Source organism: Pyrus communis, chromosome 17, assembly GCF_963583255.1.
Source record: "Pyrus communis chromosome 17, drPyrComm1.1, whole genome shotgun sequence".
Classification (NCBI taxonomy): domain Eukaryota; kingdom Viridiplantae; phylum Streptophyta; class Magnoliopsida; order Rosales; family Rosaceae; genus Pyrus; species Pyrus communis.
This window is the reverse complement of record NC_084819.1, coordinates 18678447-18697641: the sequence shown is the minus strand read 5'-3', so window position 1 is coordinate 18697641 and position 19195 is coordinate 18678447. Positions and strand designations below refer to the sequence as shown.

Sequence of the window (19195 nt, the reverse complement as noted above, 5' to 3'; positions counted from 1 at the left end):
TAATATTCTGTGATGAGAAATCTGTGCATGATACTGTATTATTATATTAAGGTATCACATTAGCAGTTAATACATCTCGTATAAGTCATTCTCCAATTGATTTCAAATAACATGTTTCTACTAAATTTCTGCTGTGCTCCTTTGTCTTATTGAGCTTTTCTTTATAAAAGGCAATAGAAATGTAAAACGTTTTAGGTAGGTTTTTTTTTTTCTTGAGATGATACATTTTTCTTCATACAAGCAATATAATAGAAGGATAAAATTAAACCTAAATTTTTGTGTGCAGTTGTAAATACTATTAATTGTTTAAATTACAAGCATCTCATAATAAGATGATATTCTAATTTTAGTCTTTAAGATGACCGTTTGAGCTCTTTATTTTCTCTTGACAATCTGACATATTTTTCTACATACAATCGATGTAATAGAAGGACTAAATCGAACTTAGATTCTTATGTGCAATGATAAATACCATTAATTACTTGAATTACAAGCCTCTCATAATAAGACGGTATTTTAATTTTAATTTACGAATATGAAGATGCAAACAAAAAGTTGCCTCAATACAAATTTTTTTGTTATTATACAAAACAATAAGTTACCACTCGGTTAAAGTAAAAAGTAAAAATTTTACCGTTGACAGTCATCTAGCAATCACGCTCGGTTGGCTTTTGGCGCCTTATCTCTCCCTTCCAACCGCAAGTCCAGAACAACTGCAAGAACCACCAGATTTTCCACTTCCACCTTCAAATTCCTCACGAGAACACATCAAAGGTCGCATCTTTCTTCTTCCATGGCGATTACCCACAACCTCAAACCCCCTATTTCCATGGCTTCCCCTTCCATTTCATCCAAAACCCACAATTCCTCACTCTTCTTTGGCACTGTTACTTCAACAGTTCACAGCCACGGAGTCCAGCCGCCGCCATTGACATTCAGAAGTCGCACTGCTACTAACTCGCAAATCTTCAGCACCAGAAGACTCTTCCTTCCTAAGGTTTCCGGCATCTGGGATGCCTTGACTAGTGGGGGCAACAATCCCCGTGAAGCCGTTGCGGCGATTCGACGCGGGATGGTGCTTTTTAGGCAGGTAATTTCTACTCCTTGTTACATTTTGGCAAGTGATTTCCACACCTGTAAGTAGCACTTTTGCTCAAAAGAATTTATGTTTCAAGTGCTTTATTATAATCATGTTTTTGAAAATTCAAGTGATTTGTTGATCAGCACTTGGAAGTGTCCAAGTGCTTTATGGAAAAATGAGTAAAGGGTTCGTTTGAGAAGTGTTTTTAAATGACTGAAAACTCTTTTAGAGAAGTGCTTTATAAACTCAAGTGCTTTTTGCACTAAAAATTATTTTCTCTAAAAGTTCTTTCAGTCATTTAAAAGCATTTCCCGAACAAGCTATAAAATATCAAATAGAAGTGATTCATGGATAGAACTTGGAATAGCTTCATGGAAAGCACTTGGAATTGCATTGTAGAAAATCACTTGGAAGTGTTTACTAGACAATCACCCCGGAAGAGGTTTGAAGTTTTTCTTTCAAACGTGTAGTCAGAAAGGCTTTCTGATTGTCAGAAAACACTTTACCCTTCCAAAAACATTCCGAATTGACCCTAACTTTCTTTTGAAACCTGTTCTCATAGTTTGGTAATTAAAGTTTTCAACTTTGTTATTTGTTAAGGGTGATGTTTCAGGTTCACTAGCAGAATTTGACAAGGCAATTGAGTTGGATCCTCGCCAAAAGGCATGTAAGTCTATTGATTATAGTTACTAATCACGGTTTTGGGGATATTTAATTGTTTCAGTAAATGTTTCCTGTTGTTCTGATCAGATCTTTGGCAAAGGGGGCTTTCACTTTACTATCTTGATAGGTACTACTTCTTGTTTCCATATGCTTTTGTTTTGTTACCAACTGATTGGTTGAGATTCATGTCAAGGATTAAACCGGGTATATATTCCACACAGGTTTGAAGATGGGGCAGAGCAGTTTCGGTTAGATGTTGCGCAGAATCCAAATGATACAGAGGAGTCCATTTGGTGCTTTCTCTGTGAAGCTCAGTTGTATGGAGTTAACGAAGCAAGGGAACGATTTCTTGAGGCAAGTCAATGCTACAAAGTTAAATTAGGCTTTAAGCTTCACACTATAGACTGGCAGACGTTATTTGAAGTGCTATTTACTCCGTTGTACTGAGCGGAAAGTTGAATAAATTCTTCTAACTATATATTAGATCGAATGCAGGTTGGCCGAGATCCAAGACCTGTCATGCGAGAATCCTATAACATGTTTAAAGATGGTGGTGATCCGGAAAAGGTGTTGAGTGAAACCTTTCTTCTTTGATCAAACCATTTCTTATCTGAGCTTGTTGTGTGGTTCATGACTTTCCTCTAAATTAACTGATTGATGTTGATGCCTAGCTTGCTGCTGCGTTTTTGAATGGCCGTGAGAGTGATTTTTTCTACGCTTCTTTATACGCCGGACTTTATTACGAATCTGAGGTTTGCTTCAAACTATGATCATTTTCTTTTGATATCCTTTTGGTGTCACATGTTGTATGTCAACCGAATATGAGTGTTCCTGCAATAACTAGAGACGGCAGGAAACGGTTCTCCATTGATCCTGTAGTCAGAAATCATGTGTTGTTAACTTTACATCCCTTTTAAATTCTTGAGCCATAGAAACAAAACACTTGCAGAAAATACTAACCGTCCAAGTTATCTTCGTTTTCGTTACCTATACATTGATTAATTGTTTTTAGCTATACTATCTCTTATGTTACGCTACAATGGTGCTGAGAAATTATCAGTGATTGCTAACTAGCTATCTTAACCCGTGCAGAAGAAAGCCGACGGGGCCAAACTCCATATTGTTGCTGCATGCCAGTCTCCTTATGGACAAAGGTTAGATTTAGTTCTTCAATCAAAACTCATTTCTTAATAAAAACAGTTAAAGTATCCGTTAAAAAACAGAAATTTGATTTCATATTAGGTCCGACGATTACATGGCTTCTCTTGCCAAAGTTCACTGTCTTTGTCGAAATTGGACGACCAGTTGAAGCATTTGGCTGAAGCTCTGTCAATCTTCCACGCAAGTTGGTTTATCGTGTGCAGCGACAATCTTAATATGGATGTGTGCTTTTCCTAGAAGAAATTACTTGTTCTTTGTGTAATTGTTTCGATGATTTTACTTCAAAAAGGGATGATTTTCAGCATAAGAACAGACAAGTCTAAGGAACCTATAAGTAAAGTAACGATTCAATCGGATATTACATACTACTTAGAGCGACGAACTTGAAAGAGTTTTACATGAACAAAAAGGAAACACATTTTACATGGTTCATGACAGCTGATCAATCTAAACATTTTCCCTGAGTTTGCGACGCTTCCTTGTAGTAGTATCTGAGCTTCATAACCATCGCCAGATTCACAGCGCAATCGGGACTTTGCAGGTTAGTTTCCTCAGATACAAATTTTTCCCCATATTTCTTCTCGAAAATCTTCTGGAGTGTCATCAGTTCCGGAATATCTTTAGAGCACGTCGGAGCTGCAAATATCAAGCTAGTGATGGCTTCTTTCACTTCAGCCGGACACTTCTTTTGTTCTTCCATGATCGACAGGTTGTCCAGAACCGATTTGCAGAAGCTCCCGAACAAAACATACAAATCTAAAAGCTGTTCTGTAGTTTTGAGCCTTATCAAACGTTCATCCCAGTCACGAGCAATGTCAGTACTAGTTTCCGCCTCCAACGCTTTCTCTTGCTTCAGCATTCGTATTCTAGCAGTAGCAGTAGCAAGGGCATTCTCCGCTGTTTTTCTGCTTTCAGAAGAGTTGAAGCCGTGTCTGAAAACTGAGAGCCGGAGGTTCTTCATCGTGGTGTCGACGGAGGAGATGGATCCTCACACAAGGAAAGAAAACTGATCAACTGAGTTGGAGTGTCTGTGCTGTTTCTCGTACAAGCTTTGCTCGTGAGAAGCGTAAAACTGATGAGATATGTTGGTGGGATGCTGCCGGTTTGGTATTTAAAGACGTCGGATTTCTTCCTACTGGTCTTTGGAATTCTTATTTCCTACTGGGCTTGGGAATTCTTACTTTTTAATGGGCTTAGGAAATCCTTCCTGCTTTCTAATGGGCTTAGGAATTCTTACTTCCTAATGGGCTTAGGATATATGGACTTAAATATATCATTTGATATTTCAACTGGATTTTTTTTTTTTTGAGCCTCTACACAAAGAGAATTTAAATTTTGACAGCTTATATAGCACTTTGACATTTTTTAAAGTTTTGTTCTCCAACCGATATGTCATATCAAATTATTATTTTATAAAATAAATTATTCAACTAATTAAAATTTAATAAAGGACATTTAAAGTTTAATCAGTAATTTATTCACCTTCCTTGATCGAAAAGAAGAAAAAAGTATGATAATTGCATCGGTCAACTCAACATTAATTATAATAACTAATTAAAATAATTAAAAATTAATCAAATGCATTTAATAATTAATAAACAAACATTTGAAGCTACTGTCAAATTTGACAGCAACCTCTTTTGCTGCCAATCTATGTTATCGCCACATAGGATTTGGCACCTCGGTTGGAGAATATTAGTGTGGTCTTTTTTTACTGTTATAACTGATGTGTACATTTTGGCATCTCCTTTGGAGATGCTCTAAGGAGTTTTCACAAGGGTCGACTATATCTCTTGATTTTTTTAGTATGGCGGTAACACAGCTCAATACATCAAGTGTCATAATACAAGTGATTGAATACTTGAAAAAAAATTTCAACCACTTATTAATAGCATTTAGTATACCGAACTATGTTCTTAACCACTAAAATATTTCTCAATAAAATCAGACTTGCTACCTCTAACGAAACACAAGAGTCCTCATTATCACGTTTATGACTGTTTTCGTCTTGCTTGTTGAGTTTGGTTATTGTCCGGTGTGCGTCATCGACCAAAAATAAATAAAATTTAAACAGGTGTCAAATTATGCAACCATCAGTGCCACGCAATTATTGAACCAAAAATTGCAATTTTATTTTCGTTACTTGTCACATAAACTGCACAATCTAGCCGTGCACGACAAGTTGTGGTCGGAAACATTAATTAACATTAAGGGGTTTTATTTTTTATTTTTATTTTTATTTTTTATTTTGTTAAAATAGTCTCAGCAAAATCACAACAAGTGATTTGGTGGTAAAGGAGCAGATTGCGACTCTTAAATAAACAAAAAAAATGTGAAAGATTTTGGGTTCAATGCTTAGAGTTGATGAGTCTGCTTGATTGTGGATATGGGTATAGTGAAATTCCCCATAAACTCTCCAGGTCCAGAAAAAGTGGATAATTGTGGCATGTTAGTAGTTGTCTCTATTTTGAAATAAAAATTGTTTAAACAAAAAAATTCTCTGCAATTGTCATAACCTCACTTTAGTTTCTAAGATTTAAAATTGATTGAAGTGGTAGAGAATGCCCACAGTCAATAATTTTGGTCATTTTGTGAAAAATCTCAATTAAATTAACAAAAAAAAAACCACTAGGTCAAGTGGAGGGGTTGATTTGATAAAAATACTCTTATTTAAAATGGAAATTTTTTATGAAATGACCAAAATGATTAATGGTGGACAATCTCAAAGACCACTTCTATCGATTTTAAATCTCAGGAACCAAAATGAAGAATTTTGTCACTCTCATGAATTATTTTAGCTAAAAAAACTTAAATAAGTACTAATTTGTTGCTTTAGTGGTTGGCATAATGGAATCTCCAACAACAATGTGCATGCCTTATTTTAGTAATTACGCTTACTTATGCTTAATTATGTAGTATAATTAATCCTTCTCAAACATAATTACATATGCTTAACGAGTGAGTGTTTTGGAAGATACCCACTAACCCCTTTTCGGCATATTCGCAGAGGCAAGCGCATAAATTTGAGTATTCTTTCTCTTCTGATCCTCCAATGGGATATGCCGTATGCAACTGCCACTGTGAGTACATGAACGCAAACGACATCCTATGTGCATTTACCAAAATGCCCTCAAGTTATTTTCATGAAAATTGGCTTCTATATAGAGAGAGTTCATTTTAACTAATGTTTAAATTATATTCTGAGTTCGAATCTCATAGGAAACAATTAGGGGCACGCATCTATTTGGCCGCACTGACCAAAACATAAGGTAATAGGTTGGTTTGGTTGTAGTTTTGAGCTTTTTAAATTGGCCTAAACCGAAATTTGGTAGAATTAAGATCCATGTCTAATATATCGCTGACATCACTAGATCAAAATGTTAAATTTGAAGTTTAGTACAATTTTGAAACTATTGATCTCTGGCTTGTAACCGTATTATTAATTAAACTTGACCAATCCAATCTGAACCGTACCCGCTCTTAAAAATAATTCTTGATAAAAAAAAATATTAATTGAATTCAGATCGATCAACTATGGAAGAGAGTACAATCTGAATTTTGGCTTCTTAATTCAAAGAGTTACAATGAAAGCAAAAAAAAATTAAAAGGGTATTTTGGACATTTGGCAAGCAGCCATTGCCGCATCATGAAAGACAAATGCCAGATCCATATATAGCGTATACCAACTAAATAACTCTAATTAGTTTTGCTAATTGTTCTTCTAATTCCAACTCTTTTTTGTGACCATAGGGCTCACTCAAACTGCATACTACCGACTTTATCTACTGCCACGTGGATTAACAGACGGATTCAAAACCTGAATACGACACGTGTCGTTTCACTTACCAAATACCATGAAAAACCCGTGGGTTCACCAAAACCCGAAAGCCCACCTTCCTCAATTTCCCGGGAGTTCTGCAAACTGTAAAAACCGCTGCATTTCACAAGCAAGCTCTTGTTTCTTAGTTTATTTCATTTGGGTTTTTCTTAAAAAACCCAAAAGTCTCAATCTTTGGTCTGGTTTTTTAAGGATATGCTTATTGGGACTCCGAAAGCAAGAACTGTCGGATGTCGTCGGAGAAGCTCCTTGCCACCGGTTTTGTGCAGTCCGATGCAGTGAATATGAATGTGGGGTCTTTCTCCTTCACCCCGATTTTCGAAGAGCTTCCGGTTGCCACCATCGTGTCGGTTTCGCGGCCCGAAACCGGAGATATTAGCCCCATGCTTTTGTCTTACACCATTGAGTTTCAGTACAAGCAGGCAAAGCTCTCTCTTTCTCTGTGTAATTTGTATCTGTATGAACTGTTTGGGAAGGTCGTTCTTCAAAAGCTTAAGTTTTTAGAAACTAAAATTTTGTAATTTGTTATTATTATTTTGGTAAATCAATTGAAGTTGAATATTGGTGATATGCAAATTTGTTTAAATATGCATGGATATATGGATATTGATATTGATATCGGTTGCCATCTATGGAAATAAAGGAAATTTGCTCAAAAATATGGAAATTTAAAATAAAACTTTGGGGAATGTCATATGTCAGTTTGTCGATATTTAATTAAGAGTTTCCCCGATATGGCACCCCATTCCATATCTTTGTCTGATTTTCCAATATTTCCACGTAACTAATACCAATGCTATGTTATAGTAATTTTTGGGTGCATTGTTCACGATTGTCTCATCTAACGATTCGCAAAACTATTCGATTGTCAGATGGTTTGGAAGTATTGTTATTCCATACTAAACGATTTGTTTTGTATTCTGCTGTAACAGTTCAAGTGGCGGTTGCTGAAGAAAGCATCACAAGTTCTCTATTTACATTTTGCTTTGAAGAAACGCGCGATAATTGAGGAGTTTCATGAGAAACAAGAACAGGTTTGCCAATTTTATTTGATATGTCTCTGCCATTCTTTCATTTTTCATAAGATTTATGTATACTGGATTTTTCTCATTTGAATTTGGCCTAACACAAAAATGTACTTTTCATGGGAACTTTACACGAAAGGTTAAAGAATGGCTTCATAGTATTGGAATAGTTGATCAGACAGCAGTAGTGCAAGATGATGACGAACCAGATGATGGGGCGGTCCCTTTACATCATGACGAAAGTGTTAGAAACAGGTGATTTTCTGACTTTCGTATCCCCTTTTCTCTTTCATTCTTGGGCACAAATTAAGCCTTTATGCTAATAGTACTTATGGTTCCCTAAATTTGGTTATGATGCAGAGATGTTCCATCTCGTGCTGCTCTTCCCATCCTCCGTCCAGCATTAGGAGGCCAGCAGTCCATTTCCGACAGAGGAAAGGTGGCAATGCAGGGCTATTTGAACCATTTTTTGGGGAACATGGATCTAGTCAATTCTCGAGAGGTGTGCTCCTTTTCTATTGCTGCTGTAATTTGGTGGTACTCATTCTTCACACTTGTTATAAGATGTGATTTCGGATTGTAGGTCTGCAAATTTTTGGAGGTGTCAAAGCTCTCCTTTTTACAGGAGTATGGACCAAAGTTGAAAGAAGGTTATGTTATGGTGAAGCATCTACCAAAAATTACCGGGGCTAACTCTGATGTGAAATCATGTGCATACTTTTGTCTTGATTGTTGCAGCAACAACTGGCAAAAGGTTTTTTGAATGAACTTTTTTCCTTTAGTTGTTTGTTACAGAAAAATCAAACTATGCTTCCTACAATATGTCTATTTATTTCGAGAGAATCGTATTTTGATTATCGTGATGTTTTTCATCTAACTGCAGGTGTGGGCTGTTTTAAAACCTGGGTTCCTGGCCTTACTGGAGGATCCCTTTGACACCGAACTTTTAGACATTATTGTTTTCAATGTACTGCCAGATTCCAATGAAATTGGGCAGTCTCAAATATATTTGGCTAATCAAATAAAGGAACGTAACCCTTTGCGCTATACATTTAGGGTGAGTTCTTGTATTTTATGTATGACTTATATGTGCTTTGAGCATCTTTGGCTTAGTTCTGATGACCGACACATGATTTGTAAATGTCAAAAGGTTGCTTGCGGAAATCAAAGCTTAAGGTTAAGAACCACTAGCAATGCTAAAGTTAAAGGATGGGTTACTGCAATAAATGATGCTGTTTCAAGGCCTCATGAAGGTTGGTGTCATCCTCATCAGTTTGGTTCCTTTGCTCCTCCAAGGGGTTTGGCCGATGACGGGAGTCAAGCTCAATGGTTTGTAGATGGCGAAGCAGCATTTGAAGCTATTGCTACTTCTATTGAAGGTGCAAAATCCGAGGTTTGTTTCTTGCCTTGTTTACGCCAATTAAAGTGTATTTCTAGTGGTGAGAGGTCTCAACCGTAAAATGCTTGCCTCCAGATTTTCATTACTGGCTGGTGGCTTTGCCCAGAATTGTATCTTAGACGTCCGTTTCATAGCAATTCATCTTCTCGGCTTGATGCATTACTAGAAGAAAAGGCTAAGCAAGGAGTTCAGGTGCAAACACAACTATTCTCTCTCATTGTTGGCATTTATTCTGTTTTGGTGGGTTGATTTGACATGTTTTTTGTTCGAATGTTGATTTATATGCAGATTTTCATTCTTCTCTACAAGGAGGTTTCTATTGCTTTAAAAATCAACAGTTCTTACAGCAAGAGATTGCTTTCTAACATTCATGAGAATGTGAGAGTAATGCGCTATCCTGATCGTTTCCCCACAGGCATTTATTTATGGTATGCAAGATTGAATTAAAATTATCCACATTTTTTTAATTAACTTGTTTTTTGTTTGGCTTGATGATGGTTCTCCATAAATTATTTACGTAAACGTACAGGTCACATCATGAAAAACTTGTCATTGTTGATTACCAGATTTGCTTCATGGGAGGATTAGACTTGTGCTTTGGCCGCTATGACACGGTTGAACACAAAGTGGGTGACTGCCCTCCTCATATATGGCCGGGAAAGGATTATTATAACCCAAGGTATTTCTCGGTTTCTTCCTAAAAAAATCATCATATACAACTCATACTCATTTTCCTTTTTGCGATGGGGGGTAGAGAATCCGAACCAAATTCTTGGGAGGACGCAATGCAAGATGAATTGGACCGTGAAAAGTATCCGCGTATGCCATGGCATGATGTCCATTGTGCTCTTTGGGGACCGCCCTGTCGTGACATTGCTCGGCACTTTGTTCAGCGTTGGAATCATGCTAAGGTTGAGTTTCTGCTAGTTCTGGTCTTGCGGAGACATTCTCTCTTTTTAATTAAGTAAATTTGCTAACTTGACGAACCTTTTCTAGAGAAACAAAGCTCCAAATGAACAAACAATTCCGCTACTTATGCCTCAGCACCACATGGTTCTCCCCCACTACTTGGGAAGAAGTAGCGAGATAGACATTGAGAAGAAAAACAAAGAAGAAAACCAGAATGGAATCTGCAGAGAGAACTCTTTTTCCTCGCTATCACCGGTGCAAAATATTCCATTGCTTTTGCCTCAAGAAGATGGTTTGGATGCTCCTATTGAAAACCAAAAGTTAAGCGCCGTGAACTTGAATGCTGATGATCTAGACCCTGATACACAGATGAAAGGTTTCACAGATGACCTTCATTCTAAGGATCTCAAAAGTGAAGCAAATTTAAACAACATGACACAATCTGGCTCGACAACTTCAGATGAATTGTCAGAAAGTTCAGAGGGAGGTGATCATACTGTTGCTGCTGATGATTACGGACAAATAGGTCCTCGTACTGCATGCCATTGTCAGGTTAGAGAGGCCTCTTGGATACCTGGAATTTTGTTTTTTAAGACTTCACGATTTGGCTAGGCCTAGGCATATAGTTCTATCTAATGAATATGTGATGTGTAGGTTGTGAGAAGTGTGAGCCAGTGGTCTGCTGGATCTAGCCAAACTGAAGATAGCATACACAGCGCTTATTGTTCTCTCATTGAGAACGCAGAACATTTTGTTTATATTGAGGTTGCACCACTGTCCTCACTTTATGAATCATTCTTTAATCTGAATCAAACAAATACTTGTAATTTAAATATGAATAGATGCTGTTTAAAGTCTTGATTTTCAGTTCATGTGCTGATTATTTTGCTATGTTGGTTGATGTTTGTTTCCAGAATCAATTTTTCATATCAGGTCTTTCGGGGGATGAGATTATACAGAATCGTGTCCTGGAAACGTTGTACAGGCGTATTGTGCTAGCATACAAAGAACAAAAGTGTTTTAGGGTTATTGTTGTCATACCACTATTACCCGGCTTTCAGGTACAATTCTTGGTTTATTTTCTTAATTTGATTGCCCATTTATTTGCTGTGAATTTTCAGTAACAATGTTTTCTCTTGGTTTTAATTCATGGTACATGTAATAGGGTGGTGTGGACGATGGTGGTGCAGCTACCGTTAGAGCCATAATGCATTGGCAGTACCGTACCATTAGCTGGGAAAAACACTCAATACTGCATAAGCTTAAAGTTAAGCTTGGTCCTAAGACACACGATTACATTTCTTTCTATGGTCTGAGGACATATGGAAGACTTTTCAAAGGTGGCCCTGTGGCAACAAGTCAGGTAATTTTCTGCGGTACATATGATATGTGCTTTCGTTTGTCAATTGATTGCTGGATTTCATTCTTTGTATGAATTTATCAGGTTTATGTACACAGCAAAGTGATGATAATAGATGATCGTATTTCCTTGATTGGATCATCTAATATTAATGACAGAAGTCTGCTCGGATCAAGAGACTCTGAGGTAAATTTCTCTTTTTTGTCAAGCAAATAAGTGTTGCGGCACGTTCATTGCATTTCATTCATTCTTTTATTTCACCTCAACTAAAGTTCACTAGTAACAGAAACGCTATTGTGTGCTGCAGTGCAGACCATTGAGCATAGAAGTTGATTTTTATCTGACATCTAGACATATTTGTGAAGAAAACATAGTGTTTCTTTACTTGTGTAATACTCCCGCTTCCCTAAGAATTTTTTGCTCAAATGAGTTGTTCATACTTCCGCAACAGCTCTAGTACGAAGCAATAGTTTTCTATAGCAGTCAGATTCTCTGTTTTCCGTAGTTGTACTTGGATAATCGTCTAGTTTTTTTTAAATTTGCATAGAAAGAGATCCTTCAAACACATGACCTATGAACAATGTGATATTCATTGCAGATTGGTGTAGTAATTGAGGACAAGGAGTTTCTTGAATCATCTATGAATGGACAACCATGGAAGGCCGGAAAATTTGCATATAGTCTTAGGTGCTCGCTGTGGTCCGAGCACCTTGGTCTCCAGGCAGGGGAGGTTGGAAACATCGATGAAACATTCACTAATTTATAGTTCATTACTGACGTATACTTTCCTCTGTTAATATTAACATTGTTTGGTGAATCTCAAATCTTTCAGATAAATCAAATCAGTGATCCTGTATTAGACACAACATACAAGAATCTGTGGTTAGAAACTGCGAAGGTAAAACTTGCAATTCTCTAATAAAAGATATGTTTAGTGTTTATTTTTGGTTTGATCGATTGTTTTTCAGTTTCAGTAACTTTCTCATGTTTCTGTTTTCCAGGAAAATTCAATTATTTACGACGATGTCTTTTCTTGCATCCCAAATGATTCTATTCACTCAAGGTACAGTAATGATCAGGTTTAGCCTGTCTATGGAACCGGCATTATGCCATCAATAGTGTCGATATCTCGATTCTTTGTTAACAATAGCAGTGCAATATTGACTGCAAGACTGCGTACAATAGACGTTCCTTCCCCGGCCCTTGCAAAGCGGGGAGCTTTGTTGGCTTGGGGTCGTCCTTTTACTTATTTGCTCTATGCACTCTAAAATCTCTACTTTTGCCATTAAAATGCAGAGCTGCTCTCAGACAATGCAAGGCTCAATGGAAAGACAAACATGGCCACACAACGATCGATTTGGGAATAGCCCCCGAGAAGCTGTTGGAGTCCGGCAAGGAGGGAGAGGCGAAAGAAACAGATCCGATGGAAAGACTGAAGCATGTAAGGGGGCATCTTGTTTCCTTCCCTTTAGAGTTTATGCAGCAAGAAGATTTGAGGCCAGTTTTCAATGAAAGTGAATTTTATACATCCCCTCAAGTATTTCATTAGGTATGATTTTCCATTGATCTGAAATTGATGTGTAAATAGCAGGAACAATCTGTTGACTTGAAATTGTACATAGTTCCTCATAAAAATCGATTGTGATATTACGGGGATACGTCAAATTAACAAGAAGAGTTGATGTATGCCCACAAGAGAATATGACATGATACGACATAGGGATACAAGGGGATACCATCGTGTCCATGCTTCGTAGACGAATAATGACCCAATTCATGCCACTAACCCTAATCAGAATACTAGATGAACAAAAACTATACTTCGATTATCGGATGAGTGAAATTAGATTGCAAGAAAAACTTGTGTAGGACAGCCGGATCACGTGTACTATTTGTCAGTTCTCACGTAACAAAGCTTGATGATCTCATCTGACCCCACTAATCCCACCCTTTTGAGGGAGGTGCCCTATTGCAGTAACCCTTTTGAAGTTTCTCCTCTAAAATGTTTATGAAAAGACACTGTTCATGAGCTTTCTCATAAGCGCATTGAAGCACATTGGAAATTTTAACAGAAGTCGAAATAATTTTATACTTTATCACTTTTAATTTTTTTTAAAGACATCATTAAAAGCACTTCTAGACATTTCAAAATCACTTCCAAACCAACCCTAAATGTATTTTTACATCTTTTACTTACGCAAGATCGTGCCCGTCAAGGTAAGTAAATGATCACCAGGATGAAACCTACATTCATCCTTAAAAACTCATAATATTTAGAAATCAAGCATCAGAACATACAGTACAATCTCTAAATTTAAAGTCCCTCAAGTGTATTTTAATTTTGTGGAATTGCATTCAGAGGTTTCAGTCTACCTTCTTGCATAGTTCCTCAAAGAAGGTCCATGTAACCTCGAATCCACGGCATCACATCCTCGCTGAACTTGATCATGATGAAGAAGATGATCCGGTACACGACAATCATGCTCAAGATCACACTCAGGTCTATCCATTTCGATCTGGCTGTGTTAATCTGGAACACATTTTCCAGGATGTACTCGCCGGGGATCTTAGGAAGATCCGGTGTCCGGTTGTCGAACAATAAGCCGCTCAGGTCATTCTGGTATTGTCCCTGAAGGTGAAACATGTTCATAGACATCAGTTTTTTGAAGCACAATTCCCTCTAGCTAATTACAAAACAATCCTCTAACATCCACGTGCACACTCGGAGTATACAGTTATACTGTTGGATTCAACATATGACGTCAGCTAAGAAATCTTCGACGTCAAACTTGCCGAGCTCATCGCGCGCAAAGTTGTTACTCGGCAACATAATATCCACGGTAAGTCAATATCAAACACGAAGGCGTCAACGGCTCTGTAACTGAAACCATCAAACGTGTTTGCTTGTCGTAACGGAAGACCAAAGTGGGTGACGATAGAGCCTCGCTGGATGGCGGAAATACACAACTGCATCCCTCCTCTGCAGCTGGGACCACCACATCGGCAACAAATTTCTCCTCCGTTATAACAACGTTAGAAAAGTTGGTGACGACGTCAGGACCCGTGAGAAGGATGGCAGCTCTGTCGTAAACACTGGGGAGGACTGAAGTGGGCAAGGGTAGAGTCGCAGCCCAGTGAGGCTCTGTCGTCGCCCACTTCGGTCCTCCGTTAAGACGAGCAAACACCGTTCGATGGTTTCAGTTACAGAGACGTTGACAGCTTCGTGTTTGATGTCGACTTGCCGTTAAGCTTTCCGGATGTCATGTTGTCGAGTAAAAATTTTGTTGCCTCCTTCACATTGCCTATGCTTTTTCTTGTTGGATTTGACTCAGAGGTCGGCTATCCCACTTCTGTGACAGAACTCCACATCTGATCGATTGAGCAGGTGGTAATTATCAACTAATACCAAGACTTTTTGTGACAGAACTCCACATCTGACCAATTGAGCAGGTGGTAATTATCAAGTTAGTGGCACCCTTGGCCCGTCGACTCAAAAATCAAACAAATTTTGTATTTTTTACCTGTAAAGCCCAGAAGTGGAAGCTGATGTATGACATAGGGTAACGCCAGATGGGTTTTGGGATGTCATTCGGGAGCCTGAAGTACCCGGAGACTAACATGAAGATACCCTGACATGTGAAGAAAACCACACAGTTCATCAAACATGGTTCAAGAAGAGGAAAAGTGTTACTAAGTGCCGATTTCCACAAGCTTCTAAGTCGTACGCTTCGAAATTATTACAAACCTGAATTCCAGCCCCTATGATAATGCCCATGAGGAAGTTGGGGACGATGCTGGCTGTCGCCATCATCAAGCTCTCAACGACAGTGACACTTGCATAAAGGCACAACACAAAGAAGAGACAATGCTCAAAGCCCGGGTGGAGCCGGACCATGAAGTGACAAACAGTTCCAGCGAGAAAGGTAATTAGTATCAGGAATGGCATTGCAGAGAGCGTGTTGCTGATGACAAATGCAGTAACGCCGTAGTGGCCGTTCAGCCTCTCTCTTTGGAAAACCTGGAGAAATTAGGTGGTGAAAAATTAGACTATTGCTGTCCAAGTAAATATTTAGGGTCTTTTCGCATGGGGTGAACCGGTAGAAGGGTGTAGGGAACAAACCTTCATATCCTCTACGAAAGAAGGAAACCCGCCAATTGACATGAACGTGACAAAACCAAAGACGAAAGATGCACATGAACCCCGTGCCTGCAACAGAATGAAAGAGGGGAAAGTATTAGTGCATGAATGAACTTGGGACTCCAAATAGATGGTTCCGCCTTGCAAATAATACATACCAGAATCGAACTGTAACCTGTTCCCACATTCAAATAGATGGCTCCGATACAAACTGTGACGACAATGTAAATGACGAGCCTGAGCCAATAGTATCCAAAGTCCCTCGACATATTGATAAACGAACGCTTGGACAATTGGAAGGCCTGCATAAAGAAACTAGCCTGACTTCCTCCAGAATCTAGCACAGTTCCTTTCTGCAGCAAATGGCAAAAGAAACGTCAGTCAGAGTAATCAGATTAATGATCAACTGGTTAAAAATCTCGGTTTATATGAACACTTACAACTTTCGATATCTCCTCAACTTTTTCTCTAGCTGTGTACGAGTATTGAGAAGAACGATAGGAATCAATAAGAACTCTTATAGCTTCAGCAGTGGTAATCTTCTCCAACGGGTCATCACTTGCCTCGAACTGATAACAACAAACAAAACATTTCGAATTTTATCAGAAGACCGAAACTATTGCTACGAATTGTGAACATTTAAACTTACATAACATAGAAGTAGAAAAGAGAAAGTACTATGCGTACCCTGAGTTTCATGGACCCTTTCAGTGTGGCCTTTACTTTGTCGAAGTCGGAGTTTATGCATCTAAGAAAATGATCAGATGGGTTCCTCAAAGCAGGGCACGGAAAGCCGGCTTGTGCAAAGAACTGAAAAAACCAACCAATGCGTTCGTAAGAGCTCTGTTACACTTACATTAAATCAACAAATAGATGTTCATAACGCAAAGACTGAGGGTTCTTGCCTCATATGCGTCCGCCGCCTGACCAAAATAGACTGTTTTGCCGCTAGAAAGCAAGTACAGTTGATCAAACAGTTCAAAGACTTCACTACTAGGCTGGTGAATTGAGGCTATGACAGTCCTTCCGTCTCGTGCCAGGGCGCGTAATGTCTGAGTCACGAAAAACGCCGAAGCACTGCCACAAAAAACCAATTGATCATTAAGATTTAACCCTACAACACAATAATTTGAAAGCACTTCAAACCAGTTAAATGAAGGCATACAAATATACCTATCAAGTCCGCTTGTTGGCTCATCTAGGAACAGCAATCTAGGCCTCTTCAAGATTTCAAGAGCAATGCTGACCCTTCTCTTCTCTCCCCACTGATCCCACGCAAATGCCAATTTCCAATAACTGTGTCGGCGCAATCCTGCAGTCCCATCTCTATGATTGTACTCTCAACCAGTGCCCGCTTTTCCAACCAAGCCATCTTATCCGGCAGCCTTAGTCTTGCCGAATAAGAAATCGTCTCTCACACCGTTAAAGTTCCAATCAAATTGTCATCTTGGGTCACATAGGCCTGTTTAAATTTGCACCAACATCCACAAAAACAACATCATGAATACATCACATCTAGACGCCTTCCTAGCTAGCTTGATCAAACATAACCTACTAATTTCAAGGTGTTTTTAACTTTTTAAAAAGAGAACTTTTAGCAAATGCGCTTATGAGCAGAAGTGCTTCCTACGTAAACAGTCCCAAACAAACGTAAAGCAACTCAGTAGACAAAAAACATTCAAATTAAGAGAGAAAGAGATTACTACTCACAGCAGTGCCAAAAGAGAGCTTCCGTTTGCGGCCATTGAGCAGAATAGTACTAGAAAGAAAAGCATTGGCGGCCAACCGACTCGACAGAGCATCAAGCAAAGTAGACTTCCCAGAACCAGAAGGCCCCATGAGAGCCGTGAAAGTTCCAGGCTCAGCGTAACCAGTCAAAACCTCCAACACCTTCTGCGTCTCGCCGTTGTTCAGAGTCACCGTCACCGTCAGATCCTTCCACGTCAGCCTTGCAGACACATCTCCCACAATCTCCAAACTTGTCTTCTCCCCCTCCACAGAGTCTCACTCAGAGGGCTCAGCCCTCCGGCCACAACCCCGTTTCCTGACGGCTTTCCCACTTCTATCTCGATCATAGCATGCCCTGCCGCCGCCGCCGCTGCTGAACTCTTCGTTTTTTCAGTTTCGTATGGCATGTTACTTAATTTCTCGCTAGCTCCCCGATATTGCACACGACCCAGAAGAGCTTTCTACTCGTGTTTATGTAGGACGACGAGGAACCACAGACGTGAGTGTGGAAACGAAGACTCTGTCAATTTGACCGAAGGTTGGTTACAAAGAATGGAAATTTGAAATTCCCATGCAGAACGAGCGTGTTCAAAGTTGGAATCTTTTGGTATCAGAAACTGCTTAAAAAGGAGTTAAATTTATGTTGGCGTTGTTTTCCATTTCTGACGGAGAGTTTGAATCTGCGAATTCTGAGAGATGGTTGCGGGGAGAAGAGGATGATCTATACAGCTATACTTTTTGTTCTGCAATTAATGGGTGGTGGCTTTTTGGTAGGGGCATTTAATACAAAAAACTAATTAATATTAGGGGTCTGTCCTGACTTTAGTTCCTGAAGAATGTTATTCATATCATGTTTTTATACCATAATCATTTGAAAAATTTGCAAAATATAAGAAAATGAAAGAGAAAAATATAAGAAAATGAAAGAGAAAACTTTTCGTATACCACAATCATCATTTAATTAACTATTTTTTCTTAATTATTAGTTTATTACATAATAAACTAAATTTAATAATTTGATTTTTAAATGATGTGGCTGTCCATATCAAATGTTACTTAAAGTGATGTGAAAATGTGGTACAAAAACATAATATGAATAACTTTATTCAATATTAACATTTGGCACTCCACAATATTGTCATTGTATGAGGGTGATTTATTTTATTTCTATTAAATTTCAAGATGTAAATTTATCTAACGACAATTAATGTAAATTCATGTGATGGTCACGTATTGTATTTGGTATTGTTTACTCTTGTATAGAAGTACGTCTGGACGAACACATACACCTAGAGTACAATGGATACATATTCTATATTTCAAACATAAGTGGATGAGTCGTCGTAAGAGAAAATCTCGTATAAAGTCATATGAATAAAAATGTTAGGGTCATACCCCCACACCAAGGTAGCTAGTCCAATTCAGTATGAGAACTAGCACAATCAAGCAGTCTTATTGAAAATTTTATCTTCATTTTAGTAGTGTGGTGATTATACTAAAAAAATATGTCGTTATCGTGAGCATAGCATTGAAAAAGAGATGAAGTGTCACTCAAGAATTAATAGTAAGTGGTGATATCATACTAGGGCATGGGCGTGCATTGGTTAGTGCCTTGATATTGATTGGTTTACATCACAAGTCACAAAATGCTTTAACTTCTTCTTTATTCCTCAGCTGTCAACCACCTCAAGGGGAAGATAAAGAGAAAGTTAAGCTCCCCCTCCCCCAATAGTCATGCGCATTTAGACACCACCCCCTCTCCAAACTACTTTTTTTTTTTAATTTAAATTTTTTATTTTATAAAGACAATTAGGCGAGATTAATTATTCTTCAACAGTTATATGCGAGACACTTTTCTTTTTCAATTTTTTACTTTCTAACTAAACAACACCT

The 19195-nt window shown here is 38.3% G+C and overlaps 3 protein-coding genes and 1 pseudogene across 3 annotated transcripts; 2 read left to right on the top strand and 2 right to left on the bottom strand.

Annotated features, from left to right (window-relative positions):
- Positions 1–515: 515 nt before the first annotated feature.
- LOC137723594 (uncharacterized) lies at positions 516–3960 on the top strand. Its single transcript, XM_068462792.1, has 8 exons — positions 516–1090; positions 1682–1748; positions 1832–1871; positions 1966–2098; positions 2240–2311; positions 2416–2496; positions 2837–2898; positions 2987–3960. The coding sequence occupies exons 1-8, from the start codon at positions 794–796 to the stop codon at positions 3051–3053; spliced, it is 819 nt and encodes a 272-aa protein (XP_068318893.1). The 5' UTR covers positions 516–793; the 3' UTR covers positions 3054–3960.
- Positions 3348–3866, bottom strand: LOC137722154 (uncharacterized). Its single transcript, XM_068461127.1, has one exon. The coding sequence runs from the start codon at positions 3864–3866 to the stop codon at positions 3348–3350; it is 519 nt and encodes a 172-aa protein (XP_068317228.1).
- Positions 3961–6808: 2848 nt separating the features above from the next.
- Positions 6809–13122, top strand: LOC137723014 (phospholipase D zeta 1-like). The gene is made up of 20 exons (XM_068462167.1): positions 6809–7165; positions 7676–7777; positions 7908–8023; positions 8129–8270; positions 8352–8522; positions 8652–8825; positions 8919–9161; positions 9243–9359; positions 9456–9595; positions 9697–9846; positions 9922–10078; positions 10164–10628; positions 10731–10841; positions 10991–11137; positions 11242–11439; positions 11521–11622; positions 12035–12166; positions 12269–12334; positions 12438–12499; positions 12733–13122. Exons 1-20 carry the CDS (start codon positions 6974–6976, stop codon positions 12983–12985), a joined length of 3240 nt encoding a protein of 1079 aa, XP_068318268.1. The 5' UTR covers positions 6809–6973; the 3' UTR covers positions 12986–13122.
- A 703-nt stretch (positions 13123–13825) lies between these two features.
- On the bottom strand, positions 13826–18073 carry LOC137722153 (ABC transporter G family member 11-like; annotated as a pseudogene).
- Positions 18074–19195: the final 1122 nt, after the last annotated feature.